At 44.4% G+C, this 18,733-nt stretch overlaps 1 protein-coding gene across 1 annotated transcript; it reads right to left on the minus strand.

Annotated features, from left to right (window-relative positions):
• Window positions 1-9,995: 9,995 nt before the first annotated feature.
• On the minus strand, window positions 9,996-17,560 carry saal1 (serum amyloid A-like 1). Its single transcript, XM_084452572.1, has 13 exons — window positions 17,438-17,560; window positions 16,875-17,125; window positions 16,416-16,601; window positions 15,829-15,908; window positions 15,598-15,657; window positions 15,229-15,344; window positions 14,941-15,097; window positions 14,401-14,483; window positions 13,537-13,722; window positions 13,222-13,412; window positions 12,923-13,015; window positions 12,476-12,564; window positions 9,996-11,431 (listed from the first exon to the last, which is right to left on the minus strand). Exons 1-13 carry the CDS (start codon window positions 17,439-17,441, stop codon window positions 11,404-11,406), a joined length of 1,524 nt encoding a protein of 507 aa, XP_084308698.1. The 5' UTR covers window positions 17,442-17,560; the 3' UTR covers window positions 9,996-11,403.
• Between the last annotated feature and the right edge of the window lie 1,173 nt (window positions 17,561-18,733).

An 18,733-nucleotide genomic window follows, 5' to 3' on the forward strand; every position in this document is an offset into this window, starting at 1 on the left:
ATTAAAGCACCGTGGTATATTTATTCACCTCTCTCACGGATGTTTGTCTGTGTAGCTTCAAGCGTCAGCCTACCCCGAGGAGCAGCGCGCTTTCATATTTAACCACATGAGGAGAGAGGAGGGGGCGGTGGGGGCCGTGCGAGGCGGACAAGCAATAATCTCAACGACAGCAAATGAAAAAGTGGACCACTGCTCACGTCATGGGGACATTTATTTAAGGAACCTTTTAATTTTTTCTAACGACCTGAAAGGGACGAGGGGAACATCAACATGTGTTGCCTATATGGAGAACACTGCCGGTATATTGCCCTGAGATAAATAACGTCATAACATATTGTCTCAATGAAAATCCCTAAAACTGTTAACACTATGTGAAGGCCCGTTGAGAAATAAACATTTGTAGTAGGCCTATAGTCTTACGCACATCCATTTGGTGCTGAGACAAACTGTAGAAAACAGGCGTTCAGTTGGTGAAAAGGGTTCCCTTTGTTCCCGGCGGCTACTTCCTTTAAGTAGGCCTAGCGTGTTTATTCAAAGGAGATCTGATTGATCGAAACGTTGTTTATTAAAATAAAGTTCCCAGTGAAGCCGTAAGGAGGGGGGGGGGGTAGAACGATTCCAAGGGCCCTGCACTGACAGGGCCCCCCATAAACCACTATTATGATAAGGTCTAGGTTTGAGGGGGGGGGGGTATTATATTAATTTATAGGGCCAATAATTCAGCAATGAGTGACTTTTTACTCATTGAGTTACACTTGACAAATTAAAATAAAGACATTATTCAAACCTAGAAACTTCCGACAGAGGGATGATGGACTCCCATATAATACTCAAAAGGTCTTCATCTGTTAATCAATATGGCACAAGTCAAGCTCTCCTTGTAACAGGACTGATTATGTCCTCAGTCCAGTCCGTACGCTTAATGGCTTGTAGCCAGAGGCAAGGCAAGGCAAGTTTATATAGCACATTTCAGCCACAGGGCAATTCAAGGTGCTTTACATGAGACATTAAAGACATTTAAAACAAAAGGCAGGACAAATTAAAAGCATTAAAACAAAAAGCAAGTCATTATAGACATTTAAACAAAAAGCAGGACAAATAGAATACAGGAATAAAAGTTACAGTGCAGTATACTGATAAACATAGCTCCTCTTAGAAAGCAGTGGCAAAAAGAAAAGTCTTCAGGCTTGTTTTAAAAGAACCAAGAGTTGCAGCAGACCTGCAGTTTTCTGGAAGTTTGTTCCAGATATGTGGAGCATAAAAACTGAATGCTGCTTCTCCATGTTTTGTTTTAACTCTGGGGACAGAAAGCAGACCTGTGCCAGACGACCTGAGGGGTCTGGATGGTTCATAGCATATGAGCAGATCAGAAATATATTTTGGCCCTAGACCATTCAGTGCTTTATAAACCAACAGCAGTATTTTAAAGTCAATTCTTTGACAGACAGGAAGCCAGTGTAAATACCTTAGTACTGGTGTGATATGCTTCACTTTCTTAGTCTTAGTGAGGACTCGAGCAGCAGTGTTCTGAATCAGCTGCAGCTGTCTGATCGATTTTTTAGAGAGACCTGTATACATGCCGTTACAGTAGTCGAGTCTACTGAAGATAAACGCATGGACAAGTTTTTCCAAATCCTTCTGGGACATAAATCCTTTGATCCTTGATATATTCTTCAGGTGATAGAAGGTTGACTTTTTAATTGACTTAATGTGGCTGTTGAAATTCAGGTCTGAGTCCATGACTACACCAAGATTTCTGGCTTCGTTTGTGGTTTTTAGCATTACTGATTGAAGTTGAGCACTGACTTTTAATCGTTCTTCTTTGGCTCCAAAGACAATTACTTCAGTTTTATTTTTGTTTAGTTGGAGAAAGTTCTGGCACATCCAATCATTGATTTGTTCAATGCACTTACTCAGCGCTTGTATGGGATTATAATCTCCTGGTGATATAGTGATATAAATTTGTGTGTCATCTGCATAGCTATGGTAACATATTTTGTTGTTTTCCATAATTTGAGTTAGTGGGAGCATGTAAATGTTGAACAGAAGAGGCCCCAGGATGGAACCTTGGGGAACTCCACAGGTCATTTTTGTCAGCTCAGATTTGTAATTGCCTATAGACACAAAATAATCCCTGTCCTTTAAGTAGGATTCAAACCAATCTAACACTGTACCAGAAATTCCCAACCAATTTTCCAGTCGGCCTAGTAGTATGTTGTGGTCTACCGTGTCGAACGCAGCGCTGAGATCCAGTAATACTAAGACTGAGATTTTGCCATTATCTGTGTTTAAATGGATGTCATTAAATACCTTAATTAGAGCAGTCTCGGTGCTGTGGTGTGGTCGAAATCCTGACTGGAAGACATCAAAGCCATTACTTAGTGCCAGGAAATTATTCAGTTGTTGGAAAACAACCTTTTCAATTATTTTGCTTAGAAATGGGAGGTTTGATATGGGCCTATAATTGTTCATTTGTGAGCTGTCTAGATTATTCTTTTTTAAGAGTGGCTTGATGACTGCAGTTTTCAGGGTATGTGGGAACACACCTGAAAGAAGAGATGTGTTTACAATTTGTAGTAAATCAGAGGCCATGCAGTTGGATACAGTTTTGAAGAAGTCTGTAGGTAGAACATCAAGGCAACAGGTGGAGGATTTCAGATATTGTATAGTGTCCCCCAGGGTTTTATGGTTGATCGGATTAAATTGTGTCATGGTATTGATTTTAAGTGGACACTGTGACGACACATGTCCTGTACCTGGAATGGAGGCACTAACTGCTTGTCTAATTTTCTGAATTTTGTCAGTGAAGAATGAGGCAAATTCATTGCAGGCCTTGGTGGATAGAAGTTCAGAGGCTACTGACACAGGAGGGTTTGTCAGCCTATCAACAGTGGCAAACAAAGCAGGCGCATTGTTATGGTTTTTGGTGATGATGTCAGAAAAGAAGGTCTGCCGTGCATTTCTCAGCTCCATATTATAAATGCGAAGTCTCTCTTTATAGATGTCATAATGAACATGGAGATTTGTTTTTCGCCATCTGCGTTCAGATTTTCGACACTCTCTCTTTTCTATTCTGACCAGCATGGCGTTTCTCCATGGAGATCTTCTCTTACCAGAGATCACCTTCACCTTAGTGGGTGCAACGGCGTCAATAATGTTTGTAATTTTAACATTGAAATTATCTACAAGCTCGTTGACTGAGGCCATATAGAGGGCAGGTGTGGACGAGAAAGCCTGAGTAAATATCTCACTGGTGTTTTCAGTGATGTGCCGTTTTGAGATAACCTCTGATTGAGAATTTGTGTGCATGGAGATAGTACTCTCAAAGAAAACACAGGAATGATCAGAGAGCGCAACATCAGACACCTGAACCTTAGAAATATTCAGACCTTTGGTGATGATTAAGTCCAGAGTGTGCCCCTTGTTGTGTGTGGGCTCCGTCACATGCTGAGTCAGTCCATAGTTATCAAGGACACAACCTAGCTCTTTAGTCCCTCTGCCCTGAGGGTTGTCAACATGGATGTTAAAATCACCAACAATAACCACACAGTCAAAGTCAATGCAGACAGTAGACAACAGTTCAGCAAAGTCATCAAAGAAGTTTGGACAGTATTTGGGTGGCCTGTAGATGTTTAGAAATATGGCTCGAGAAGAGGAATTCAACTGAAGAGCCACATATTCAAAGGAACCAAAATTTCCATAACACATCTGCTTACATTGGAGGGAGTCATTAAACAAGATGGCTACTCCACCTCCTTTCTTATGCACTCTAGCCTCGCTCATAAAGCTGAAGTTGGGAGGAGTTGACTCAATAAGAACAGCTGCACTGTTACCTTGGTCTAGCCAAGTTTCAGTTAAAAACATAAAATCAAGATTGTGGTTGGTGATAAAATCATTGATTAAAAATGTCTTTCCTGTTAAAGATCTGACATTTAATAAAGCTAAGTTTAGTGTGCTGAGGGTATTATCTGCACATTTCTCTGTGATAGTTTGTGGCTGACGAGGAATAGATACTAAATTTGATACATTTGTAGAGCCGGTTGAGTGTTTCCTGTTACTTAGCAGATTCACCATTGTTTTTCTTTTACCTATCAAGACAGGAATTGAGGAAGATACCATCACGTTGGGTCCTGGCTTGTCCTGGAAGGGGTCATGAGTGCCATTAGCCTTGTAGCCTGGACCCAGTACATATCAGTTAGAGCTTGCTGTATTTGGTAAACAAGTAACTGAATGTGCTGTGCCTTTATCAGGCTGGACCCGGCAGGGGGTAAGGGCGGTTGGGGGCGCGTAATACAGCGCGTGAAGGTGCTTGCTGGTGGATGCCGGTGAGAGGAAGCAAGTGAGAGACTCCCCCTCTTGGGGGGGTGGATCCTCGCTGGTGAGTGCTAGTGGGAGGGGGGGAGTGGGAGACTCCCCCTCTTGGGGGGGTGGAGGGGGTGGATCCTCACTGGTGAGTGCTAGTGGGAGGGGGGGAGTGAGAGACTCCCGCTCTTGGGGGGGTGGATCCTCACTGGTGAGTGCTAGTGGGAGGGGGGGAGTGAGAGACTCCCCCTCTTGGGGGGGTGGATCCTCGCTGGTGAGTGCTAGTGGGAGGGGGGGAGTGAGAGACTTCCCCTCTTGCAGTAGCTCATCAATTTGGCTGAGCTTCAGTGTGGCAGCTTTGATGAGGCCCTTGATTGGTGAGCGTGGTGGAGGAGGGGAGGGGCATCGTTGGGTTGTTGTCGATGGGGGGTGGTGTGAAGATTCTTCTTCCTGGCGCGGGTGTCTCCCATAATCAGAGCTTTGTTGAAGCAGCTCTTCAAGGTTTCTGCCATGTTGTGATATGTCTTCCTTCTGTTTTGGTATTTCTTGTCTCTTGTCCTTGACCATGGCAGAGGGAGCAGATGGATGACGCAGAGAATAGAACAGATTGGAGATAAACAGTTTTACTCCTGACCTGTTAAGGCAGAGTCCATTTCTCTGAAAAAGATGGTATCGTTCCCAAAAAAATGGAAAATTGTCAATGTAGCGCACTGAGTGAGTGGTACAGGCAGTTGAGAGCCATGTGTTCAGTGCCAACAGTCTGCTGAATCTCTCAACCCCTCTTCTGACTGGTGGTAGAGGGCCGCTGATAAACACCTCCGCTTTCAGAGAGCTGACTGTGTTCAGCAGATCAATAAAGTCTCGTTTAAGAACTTCCGACTGCTGTTGCGCAACGTCATTTGTCCCCACGTGCACAATGATGTTTTCCACAGTTGGATGTGTAACCCCGATATGCAAGATTTTTTTTGTCATGTCAGCAACCGTATCCTTGGGAAAGCAGAGTATTTTGGTGCTTTCACTGCACATGCTTCTCACATCTTTTACAGTAAAGGCGACTCCGGTTCCTCTGAAAAGGCCGGTTTCCTCTTGAAACAAATAAAGTTTGAATCCACTAGAGCGCCAATTTGTACACCCGTAGACGCAACAGCCAGACATCTTGATGGTATATTGCACTAGAATACTGCTCCTTGCTCTGAATTCGTCTGTCTCCCCCTGCTACTGTTTCAAGAATGCGCGCACACACTTGTGCTGATGTAGGCTGTAAAAGGGTAGCCTATATAATTAACAAATATGACCCATGCTTGTTTATTTATGGGCAGGACATAAATTCAATAACTGACATAGCACCACCAGGTCAATAGAATCGATGCATTTGATTGATGGACCTGGTGGCATCCGTAGTTCATTCTTTTGTTGCCAAAATGCACACACTTAATTGTTTACCAACAGTAAAATTGTCTATATATAATGGGTATTTACTGAGACACATATTGTAGGTATAATTTCAAAACAGGAGTATTTCAAATGTTCAATTACTGCACATAAATTCAATAACTGACATACAACCAACAGGTAACCACATTTTTACATAGCTTCTATAACATCCAGTGACAAAAAACTGTCCACACTACGAGTTTTGAACTCACGAGTTTTGTGGGTTTTGAACTTGCACATTCAGCATGGGAGACAAGCTCCTTAACCACTAGGACACCAGAGCTCTTTAAAATCAATGGTGTCATAGTCTTTTGTTTTGATGTTCTGGGACCACTGCCTCTTGTGTTAGCAACATAGAACTGCAGGTCAACAAGGGAACGGGAGCTGCAAGTCAAAAGGGAAGGGAGGGAGGGACAACCCGACATTCGCTCTTCTTGGTGCGACGGCTTACGCCTCACACAAATATAATCCCCTGTGCGTCTATAGTCACCACTTTATAGTCACATCTTTTTTCCAACTCCATACTATTGACAAAATCAAGTATTTTTTCTTGTCCAAGATCTTCCATCTTCCATCGACCAAGAAAGTTATCCATGCCTTCATATCCCCTTGCTTAGACTGTTGCAATTCCCTGTATACTGAGATTAATCATTCATCCCTGTCCCACCTGCAACTGGTCCAAAATGCCTAATCCTACCCGGTACCCGGAAGAGAGACCATATCAGCCCCATTCTGGTCTCTCTCCATTGGCTTCCAGTGCAGTTCAGAATTGATTTTAAGGTTCTCGTGTTTGTTTTTAAAGCCCAGAATGGGAAGGCCCCCCCCGTTACATCTCAGATCTCTTAACCCCCTATCCCAGCTAACCGCAGTCTAAACAGAAGCTCAGGGGTGACCGCGCCTTTGCTGTTGCAGCCCCTAGACTGTGGAATAGCATCCACCTCTCCATCAGATCTGCCTCTTCCATTGATTCCTTTAAGTCTAGGCTCAAAACTTGCATTTGGATCCTCCTGATGTGGGTTTATATGTGATTTTATATGTGAGAGAAATGCCTATGTCTATATGCTCTCATTTTGTATTTATGTGTTGTGTGTATTGATGCTTATGTCGGTGTTTGAGAAATACATTTGACTTGACCCCATGCAACCGCACTGTATTGACGAGGCTCTTACTTATCTTAAGGACATTCATGTAGAACTGCTTTCCCAGCTGTACAGACCTCTGGCTTTTTCATGCATGTGGCTGATGCGTGTGCTGCTCTGTCAGGTGGCCGTCACCCGTGACCTGGCCTCATGCTTTACGGAGGCAGTGAGGGGTACTTCCTCCTCTGAAGGGACAGGGGTGAGGGGGGCTCATCTCCTCTCTTTCCTACTGCATCAGACAGTGCTGTCTTTGTGTCTATTGTCTACGACTGACGCGAATCTAGTTGCCCTTCGGTGGCAACTAAAATTGAAGTTGAAGTGCTGTCGTATCAGGGATTGTGGGTGTGTGGAAATGCCTTTGTGGCAGCTTGATATATTGATGTCCTGCAATTCTACAGCGGATACACCATGGGGAACAAAGCAGAACATGTAGTGGATGATAAAAACACACAATTATTTGTAAATGCACCTGGTGCCGTCTACCCATCACATGTGAAGCACGGTGGTTCTGTCCCAGCATAGGCCGGCCCTGGACATTGCATCTAAGCCTGCTAATAGAATCTGTCATTCATTCTCTCCACATGTCTTTTCCAGATGCCATAACTTTGATCTTTCCAGCCTCTCGCCTTCCAGATCCCCTTAATTTAGTCTTATTTCACATCCACCAGGATAGGCACCATGTCCTTTTAAGTTAACTTACTGTAAACACTACAAAGATACTCTCAGCTAACACTGTTACTGGTTAAGCAACAGATGTCACTGCTGAACTGCATTAAAGGAGTAGTAAAGGGGAAATGCATGTTTAGCCCTGTTTTAAGGTTACTTATGATCATATACAATGATTCAGATCAAAACGTTGACAAAGCTAGCATTTTCGATAAAGTTGATAATTGCTCTACCACCGTTTTGGTCATACAATGGTTGTGGATGGGCACCTTGAAAAATCATTCAAAAACATGTTAAACTCTCGATTTCAAAGACAAGAAACTCACCTAGGTGTTAGTTGGCGTTCTGGCATATAATTCGCCATAAAGTAAGATTCTAGTTCATCTGTAAAGGCTTTTTAAAAATATTTAGCATCGATGATGATCATAAGTAACCTTAAAACAGGGCTAAACATGAATTTTCCCTTTACTACTCCTTTAACTAAATTTAACTTTCCACTAAATATTCAGTGTCAATGAGAAATTAACCATTGTTGATCTGTGACCCATGCGTGAACTCTTGTGTGGTCCATTAAATTTAGCTACAGTACCTGAGCTCTGCCTTGCCCTTACAGTAAGCCATAGTTAACACTGGCATACTTGGATGCTCATTGTGCACTGAGGAATGTGATGATGTCTGAAGGTGCCACATGAAAAAGGATCAGCCCTCGTTATTGACTGCCCCAGGTGACGCCAGCTTTGTGTACGTGTCTGTATGTCTGATAATTGGACTGGGAAGCTGGAGGAAAGTGGATGTGATGTAAAGAGCGCACACAAGTAAACCTAGTAGAAGCAGAAGTTTTCGGTCATCTTCACCTTTAACAGTCTGAATAACCTTTCAGGTTCTATGCATGCCACGTTTTCATATTTCAGATATTCATATATTCATCCAACATGAGAGCTCTTACACATAAACTGTGTCAGTCAAGGCAATCTTTTGAGTTTCACAAGGTCCCCGGTTCGATCCCAGCTCCCAGCATTGTGCCGAAGTGTCCTTGAGCAAGACACTGAACCCCAAAATCGCTCACGTGCGGCATGGTGGTGCAGTACCTAGTACTGTCGCCTCACAGCAAGGTCTCCGGGCCTTTCTGTGCAGAGTTTGCATGTTCTCCCTATGTTCACAATGGTTTCTTCCCAAAAGAACCCAATACGAAAAACATGAAGAACAGATGCTCTTTAGTCCGGTCCCTGACTAAGACCTGAACTGGGCACTTGGATTTGATCCCCATGCTGTGCGCTGTGTTGCCGCTCATTGTGTGCAATGTGTGTCACTGTGTGGCCGAATAAAGACCCCCCAGCTGGGGTCCTGTAATTTTTTTCATTTTATTCCAGGAGCTGCCACCGAAATTCAGGGAAGATTTATATCGGTTCCTTAGTCATTACAGTAGTGTGTGTAGCTGTCCACTTGAACACATTTAGACTAAACAGTGATTCATATTGTATATGTGAGTGGGCATCAGGCTTTCACTAGGCCTTTGTGCTGCGGCCACATGACAGCCCTTAGCTCCCACGGAGAGAGCCTGTATTCACCCATCTCATTATCAAAACATGGATGACGCTCAGGGACAAACTAACACCAGAGACACTCCGCAGAGCACACTAGATGCTCCCCCCAAAGCATAGGGGGCATCACAGATGCACTTTTTTTTAGACTTAAAAAATGTTTTATTCATGGCTATTAGGCAGGCTATTCATCTTCAGCGCCTGAAGAAATTCATGACAGCTGTGAGGACTGAAGGAGAGGCTCATGGTTAGAAAACGATGGTTACGCATTGTCACCCTAGTTCTATGAGTGAAGTGGAGGGTAGAGGGTAGTTGTCTTATCTAACCATAGAAATTTGACTTCAGAGCTTAGTTTAACCAGGTTTAGACCCATATTATATGCACACTGCATACTCACCTCTCGCCAATATCAAGGAGATTAGATTAGTAGACTGGAGCTCGAAGGTCTTCTCATTGTGATCCACTACAACTACCAAGTGCTCCTGGACATGCACGTTTTGGTCGCCCCGATGACCGTTAGCCTCCACGCTGACCTCTACTAGCCTCCAAGCTGACCTCTACTAGCCTCCACGCTGACCTCTACTAGTCTCCAAGCTGACCTCTACTAGCCTCCACGCTGACCTCTACTAGTCTCCACGCTGACCAGGAGCTGGTTGATGCTGCCAGGGAAAGAGATGTCTGGGGCCCCCTGCTGGAACTGCTGCCTCTGCGACCCGACCCCGGATAAGCGGATGAAGATGGATGGATGGGACAAAAAAGGCAGGTCACACTGTTTGATCCAGTCCATTTATTATGAAGAAAACATTTCGGTGGGGACAGACTAAGTGTTCAGAGCCAGACCAGAGAGAGGGAGCTGCTCTCCATGGGCAGTCTGGCCCAGTTCTGCTCATCTCAATCAGAGGGCTTTACAGGCACTGCCTCAGTACTGAGCTCAGGCATCTCTCTGGCTTATCTCAACCAGCGCACAAACAAGCCCCTCTACTCTTAAGAGTTCTGAACTGGGATCACCCCCACACACACACTTACCATCATACCCTAAAGAGAATTACCAAATACCAAGCCAACACCCCACTGAAAAATCTATCTCCATCTAACTTTAAAAGGTTATTGTAACATTAGACTGTACAGAGTATGGTCTATTGCTCACACACACTTCCTGAAGGGGGGCCGGGGGGTCTAATGAGCTCCTGTTTCTTTCATGGTAGAACAAACAAGAGCATATGCTGCTTGCTGACAGGAACCACAGTGTACACAAAGACAACCTGTAACACCTGCTATATACATCAAAGAAACACGATTCCAAACACTATGGCTTTGTCAAAAAAAACATGTTGATTAGTATTTAGTGTGAAATGTGCAATAGTATGCAAGCCCACTTCTGTAACTTTTTTTTGTCATTTTACAAGCAATTTACGCATTTCAGTGGAAAATTGTGAAAACAATGGTGATTGGCCATTAATTAAAAAAAGGGAATTATAATGTGAGGTTAACGAAGGGGAAGTGAACTAGTTTCTTATCATTAAAATTAAGCAATAGGCACACGAGTTTAAGCACACAATGCCTGGGATAATCAAAGCATCAACGTCATCAGTGTACTTCTGGTGAACAGGAAACGTCAGTGTCCCAGTAGCAGAGGCAGCAAGGGGAAAGTTTCATTGTGATTGTGTTGACATGAGATAGAGAACCAAAGATCTCCGGAAATGAGTTGAAGGGGGCCCTGATTGCACTCCGTATAGCTCAAGGTTTCTTTATTGAGATCAGTGGCCAGGTGGGGACTGTTCAATAGGACAAGAAACGAGAATCAAAGGAGAGGAAACCTATGTGTTACACTGCACACAGGCACGGCCCCAGCCAGCTTTTAAGGGCGTCACACTGCGTCAGCACTTGCGTTGTTTAATTCTTCCTTAACCATCCCACTCACCCAGCGACAGGTACTCCCACTACTCACTCCCCTTCTACACATCCACACCTCCCTCAGCTCTTAAACTCCTGTCACACTCCATTCATCTTCATGGTTGGCATGGAGGAAATAAACAAACATGTTTGTGCAGACGAATGAAGCAAAAATAGAAAGATGAATTCACGGAGAGGCAAAACGTCAGATCAACTAAGCGAGCGAACAGCCGTGTGGGCGGAGGCACGTCAACGCAGAGATGACTGACAGCTGAGATCATCATCAGTCGCCCCCTGACACCCATCGGGGGCCGTGACTCTTTGGGCTCCTGGCTCTGCACCAGCAGCCAGTCACGTCTCATCAGGGCCCAGCTGGACGGGTGGGACGGGAACAGGGATTGACAGCTAGGCAGGAAACGTCTTGAGCTTCACCCTGATCTCTGAGACATGATGGGACTTGAGGGGGGCAGACCCAGAGGAAAGATTAGCATGCAAAGTACAAGTCTTACGGCCACAAGCAATGTTAAAAGGCCAAGCATTAGCACATCCGTAGCTCACGACGGTTCTTTATAGAAAACAGGCACAGGGCACCAGTACTCATAGCAATACCCTTAATAGCTCCAGACATCGGCCATCGTGGTGCATCACAGGCATTAGGCAGTAGGAAACATTTTTTGGCCATATGGTCAAGTCCAACCCCCCCCCCCGCCCCCTCTCTCTCTCACTCTGAATTTCCATTAGAAAGAGTATTCTACATATCAATCCAGGCTTTAATTAAAAAGCTGCTATATTTACGCTGCCCTCCTAGGCCGGGTGGAAATGCGCAGGTTCTCCTGCGTCCCTCTCATCGGTGGGCAAAATACCGCATTTGGAAACCAAATGAGGTCGTTGTTGCCAGGCTGTGGTCTTTCATCTAACTCTATTGTGCTTCTAAAGTGACTGTCATCCTTTGGTAAACACTTGATGTTGTCATCAGCATGTCCATTACTCATATGCTTGAAAAGGATGACTCAATACACACACCCAATTCTTATTTATCTTAATGGGGGTTTCTTTACTTTCTCTCTCCAAAAAACTCTAATTTGCAGTACATTTGTGATGAGGTCTTTATACACACATAAAAAGCAAACCACATGTACACCTATTTGAAACACGGATACCATTCATACAAAAATGCATGTAGATTGTGGTAGAAATTACAAGTTTTAAAGGGGTATTCAGAGCATCACAAATATATACTGTATTCACATGACCTAGTGACTTACAAAAAAAGTAACTGGCTGTATTGGAAGAAAGTGTATGCAACACATTTTAAGTACCTTTAAAAATAGACAAGAAATGCTTTACAAAGAAACACAATATCAAATATGACAAGAACTCTCATTAATACAAACAAGCAATACAATGCGAATGTGTCACACAGGTGTGAAAATATACACTGAGATGCTATTGTAAAAATATACATTGAGAAACTATTTCAGGTGGAAAGGCCTGGATCACCTTGGGATTTCTGAGATAGGAAGCTGCTTCCTGACGAGGTCTGCCAGCTGGGGATCTGCCTCTGCCAACATGGCCGCCAGGTGCTGCACCTACACAGCAGGAGGGAGGGGACAGTGGAAAACACCATGTTTACTTTCCACAGGACAGCTGACACATATTCTCGCAGCCCACTGAAGGCACAAACACATAGTTACACCGGAAACAAAACATCACTGTGTAATACCACAATAAGGAATAATTCACATACACAATAAATGCACTTAAAATCGCATAAATACTGCTTTATATACTTTATATAAATGTAGACACTGACAATGCATATCACATTATGCACATGGAGTAAAGAGAACGACAGTTGAGTTGTCATCATGAGTGGCTGAAGGCCTGAGCAAAGCTGGAGGATGGAGGTCAAAGGTGAAAGAGCAGAGGTGAGGGGAGGGATCTCACCGCAGGCATGTGCTGGGGGAGCAGACTGTCCACTGCTGACAGACAGCTCTTCTCTGTCAGGTATCCTCTCCTCACCAACTTCGCTACCTCATCCTACGCACCGCGCGCACGCACACACACACACACACACACACACACACACAGATATATATTCCACATATTACAAATTTTTTTTTTTTTTTTTTAAATCATTTTTCGAATGGCTTCCTTATTTAATTTGTAAAAATGCTAAACAAAAGTGACAGGGAGGATGAAGTCAGCGTATGAAACATGATCAGTTCCAGTGGCATAGTAATGACCTTGGACAGGTGAGGCAGCATGTCTGCTAGGAATTCAACCGTGGTCTCTATCAGGGTCTGGAGCTGCTCGTCCCTCTCCTCTTCCTCCTCCCTCTGCGGGTCATCTGTGCCGGCCCGGTCACCTATCTTGCTCTGCCGGTACTCCGCCTGGTACTGCAGAACCCGCAGCAAGCTCCCAACTAAGGGCAGGTCTATGAGACAAGAGCACAGGTTCCAGATGGTCTTAGATGGATATGACCTGATGCCGGTTACAGATAGAAAAGCACCTTCAAACCATAAGCAATTTTGAGAGAAACACTGAAGCCGCAGTCTTACAGGCGTCTGCTTTGGTGTGCTGGCGGTCCAGACAGGCGTAGAGGGCTGACAGCACCGCCAGCGCCTGGACCAGGAGGCCTTTCTGCTCCTCCAAGACCACGGGCGGGTCGTCTGGCTGGCAGAGGTCCTCGCACACCACCTCACACAGGAAGTCCCAGACCTCTTGGCCCACCCCATCTGGGACAGCTAAAGAGACGAGACGACACATAATGCACGCGAACGACGTGTGGAAACATCACTCTACAAACCAGACACAGGAAAAAAGGACCATCTAAAGGTTGCTACACATCAGTCCCATGCTCCGGCTAAAACAGGCAGGGGGCCATTGGATTGGTCGCCGTGTCTTTGGTGTGTGCATGCCATCTGCGACTGTCAGCAGGTTCAGCATGTAGACTCTTCCACAGACTGCTGTTCTAGCTTGGCTGAACCAGTTAAATCAGAGTATTTATGAAGGGTGCTTTCCCCCTCATCAATAGGCAGGATTTAGGTTTGGAGAGTTCCTGTAACTATATTGCAGTACAAGGAATAAGTAAATAACAGCTAACAAATATTTTATATTCTTTGAAAACATGAAGCATGCTATTTGTTAATGTTTTTTTATGTAGTCTATGGATGGACATTTTGAGCCTACATTCTCTTATTAAGCTTTTGAAAAGACACTTTCTATAAAGATCCATTCACCGCGCAGGCTCATAACAACAACCTGAGCTGATGAGCCAACAGCCATAAGTCATTGTAACGTGTCTTCGTGTCTGTGAGAAAAAAAGGGTTTTGACAGGCCGGTTGGCCATCTAAACCGGTTGGTTGCAGTCTATTTGGTGTGTCCGAGGCTTAAGGATATTATACTGAAAGTGTTGGCCTCACCAAAGGCTTGAATCCCTTCATCAACAGTAGTGAGGAGCTGAAGGGCATGCAGGTAGACCTCCAAGCCTTCTGGACTCTCTGACCTGTGTACACAAAGCCCCCTGGTGTCACTGCAGTTCAATGACAACACAAACACATCCAATCATTTTATACTTTCAAATGTAAAATCGACAAGAGACACTTTCGGTACGTAAAAGCATGACCATCTCAAAATAAGCATAGAGAGAATATCAAAATAAGTATAGAGAGAATAGATAAAGTTACATGTCATGCTTTTATCCAAAAAGCTTTACAATGGCCTCTCATTCACCCATTCACACACCAATGGCGGCAGCTGCCGTGCAAGGTGCAATTTGGGGCTCAGTGTCTTGCCCAAGGACACGACATGTGGACAGTAGGAGCCGGGACTCAAACCGCCGATCCTACGATTACTGGATGACCCGACTACCTCCTGAGCCACAGCCGCCCCACAATACCTCCATCCACTGGGTGGTATTATAAAAGCTAAAACCCAAACAGGATACATGTTTATTTGCTCACCGCAGCTGTTTGGCAGCCTCCAGCAGGGAGGAGGCCAAGTTTAAATGACTCTCTCCGTCACCCTCACTGGGCTGAACTGCTATCCAGCTCTTCATCAGCTCCTCATCCAGGTCAAACAGCTTGTCTAGGAGCTCCCCCACCTTCACCAGTAGATCCACTGTAGAGGGGTCACACACACACACACACACACACACACACAACACACAACACACAACACGCACAACCACTGGCTTAGAGAAGAGACCCCACTTTCAAAAGAATAAAGGGGTACAGAAGATGGGACCATACTGTTGGTGGAGCTGCACATGATGAAGCAGAGGTTGGCGGAAACGGATGTCTGCTGTTTTATTCGCTGCAGCCACAGTGGAGAGACATCTCTCTGGGACACACAGGTGAGCAGCAACCTGTTGAAAACCAAGGACGCAACCAACCACAACACACAAGCAGTTCCTTCAAAAACGCAAAAAGAAAAGACAAAGGATTGAGGATTGATCTCATAACTTACATTTACATTTGTCATTTAGCTGATGTTTTTTTTCTTTTCTTTTTACTTTAAAAAATATTATGAACTCAAATGACTTTAACTGTGCTGAGTAATTGAGCAAAGCACTGCATCCATTTCCAAATAATAATCACATCCTAATGTTGGTAGGTTACCTGCTGGTCTCTAGCAGGGTAGGAGGGTCTGTATCTCCAAGGAGAAGCAACAGCACAGCACTGTGGAGAAAAAGAGAGTCGCACTACAGACACTGGGTCATGCAATCATGGGAGGAAAACAAGCCAAAGGAATTATTTATTTTTACTTGTCAGAACTTTTTTTTTTTTTTAAATCACAGGCTCCATCACAATGCTTAGTTTCATAATCGTGAGCCAGTAACTCTCACCCACCCAAGGTCTTCGTTCTGGCTGAGTGTCAGACAGCTGTCAGGGAAACAGGCTATGTTCCCCAGGATTCCCACACAGATCTCCTATGGGTACAGAAATAAGAAGAGAAACTGATAAGCAATGCAGAGACACAATTTCAAATGTGCAGCTGTAAGGTACAATAGCTAGTAAGAGATCATGTTTTCCTTTTAGTACAAGAAAATGTGACTGATGAATAAAGGCCAAGAGTCTTGTACTTGTATAATTTCACCAAAAGTACAAACCCCTAACATGATAAATTGTAAATGGACTGCACTTATATAGTGCTTTTATCCAAAGCGCTTTACAATGGCCTCTCATTCACCCATTCCCACACATTCCCACACCAGTGGCGACCAGCTGCCTTGCTAGGTGCTAGCCTGCTCGTTGGGAGCAATTTGGGGTCAGTGTCCTGCCCAAGGACACTTCAACATGTGGGGACAAGAGGAGCCGGGATTCGAATCGCCGACCTACGATCATTGGACAAACTGCTCTACCTCCTGAGCCACAGACGCTTATCAGCGTTCAATCTCTAAAGCGCCCCAGCCTGGATAAGACCGTCATTCACTCACTGTGAGCCGCGGGCAGCGGGACTTTGCTATCACTCCCAGCAGAATATCTGCAGCTTTGAACTCTTGCAAGAAACCCGCTACGTCTTTATCCATTGCCATGTCCCAGATTCTACAAAGGTCGTCCTCTTCTTCTTCTGGCAGCTGCATCCGAGCATCAGAGTCTCCTTCAGAATGATCTGTCACCATCTAAAAAACAAACAGTAGCATAACATGGCAAGCTGTAATAATTCCATTCTGTATTCTGCCACTGAATTACTGCTGTTTGTAAGCATGGCACATCTGTAAAAGAGACCTGGTCTCAGTATGTTATTCCCTGTCTAAATAAAGGCATCTGTATGTCTGTCAATCAGTGGCGTAAAATTCTCATTTAACCTTTATTTAACCAGGCAAGAAAGAGCCTTAATGAGGTCTTGATAGCATGCCTGACGAGACAGGCGGCACATTATTGAGTTTTAGGACCTGGATCAAACGGGTTAGGGTACTGAAGACCCAGTGCTTGCTGTACGCGGTCTCTCCTATGGCGTCGTCCTTCTCCTCCTCTCCTCCCTGTCTGCCATCACTGGCCGGGGGCGGTGACGGGTTTCGGTCCATGGTTGGAGTTAGCGATGACGGGTTTCGGCCCATGGTAGGAAACAGTCCCGATGGAGAGTGCGACCTGCTGCTGGAGTTCTCATCGTTCAGCCCCTGCACACCATCAATGCCGCGATGCTCTGAACACATGGGGGTGGGCAGCCAAATCATGGATGTGGGTATAGCTACCAAGTTAGCTAACACTGACAGAAGCTAGCTAGATTATCTAACGTAACTCTCAATTATTGTGTGCACAAATTACCAGAAAGGATATGGTCACTAGCCAGTAACATTAACCCTGGCCACTTTCTGAGTCAGCTCTAGCTTGCTACGTGCTAACAGTTGCAACAACAAAGTCAAGCGCTAGCACTAGCTAACTAGGTCGCTGACATTAGCTAGCTAGCTAAATAGCTCAGCTAGCCTAGACCTAAATAACACTCAGTTGAGCTCACCCATGACTCCGTAACGTTACTTCGTGAGATCGCTGTCGTTTTGATGATTTAGCTAATGATTTAGCTAGCTAACTAGCAAGTTGGCTAACCAGCAGCATTGTTGCTAGCGTAGCAAAAAGTTTCAAATGAGCCTCCACAGCGAGTGTGCGCATGCGTATAGGGGCCCAGGTCCAGAAGGATGTCTTTCTTTTGGAAAAGGTGCTAGTCTACATTCAAGGGTTTTGCATCCTCGTATCTATATTAAAAAATTAACTAGGTTAAATCTGCAGGTTTCATGAAATGATATGTGACTGTCAACTTATGTCTTACCACATAGAGGAGAGCGGGGTGATTTTTGCCGGCGGTAAATTGTGCCATGTGACCACACATTTTTGAAGAGTTATCTATTTTACTCACGTTGTGATGGGAGGCACATGGAATAAGTGGTAAACACCTTTAAGCTTTTACTCTGCAGTCTTCGCAAAGCCCTATGGATGTATTATTTTAGTTTTTTTTTTAAATTTTAATCCACATATGACATATTATACCTTTAAGTTCAAGTTTACTTAAGTTTGCTATTCTTCACTTTGCCTTCAGCACTATTATGCTCTTAGTCACTTGTTTAGAAAGGAGATGCGCTTGTGAGTTCTGACAAGTAGTACACTGGCTTGTAGAAGTCGCTAGGCCTTGTAGAAGAAAATTGGTTGTAAAATATATCTTTAAAACTTTTAAGAAGTTATTTTGTATTGAATTGGTCTTGCTTCGATACAGCATTATATGAGGTTAAAATGTTCTGTTTTACTTCATCAGTGGCACAATTTACTATCCTCTCCCAACTTACTGCTCAACGGAGGCAAGTTGTGCCAAGACTAACAGATCACTTTTTGTGCGTTGGCTTTAAGCCAGCGCACCTAGAAGAGCGAATGTCAGGTTGTCCCTCCGCTCCGTTGTTGACCTGCAGTTCTATGTTGCTACCACAAGAGGCAGTGGTCCCAGAACATCAAAACAAAAAGACTCCACAGATTTCCCAGGTCAGCGGTGGCTGAGTGGATAGTGCTCTGCCTAGCACCGCGAAGATTGTGAGAAAGACTAGTATTTTATATATCATCAAGATGTCTGGCTGTTGCGTCTACGGGTGTACAAATCGGCGCTCTAGTGGCAAACGTTATTTGTTTCAAGAGGAAACTGGCCTTTTCAGAACTGGAGTCGCCTGTGGCTACAAGCCATTATGCGTTTGCGGTGCCTATTTTATATCAGGTAAGTTATTTTGACTAGCTGGTTTCACTGGGATGTCTGGTTGACATGTAGAGTAATATC

This window comes from Borostomias antarcticus (genome assembly GCF_949987555.1).
Source record: "Borostomias antarcticus genome assembly, chromosome: 18".
NCBI lineage: Eukaryota > Metazoa > Chordata > Actinopteri > Stomiiformes > Stomiidae > Borostomias > Borostomias antarcticus.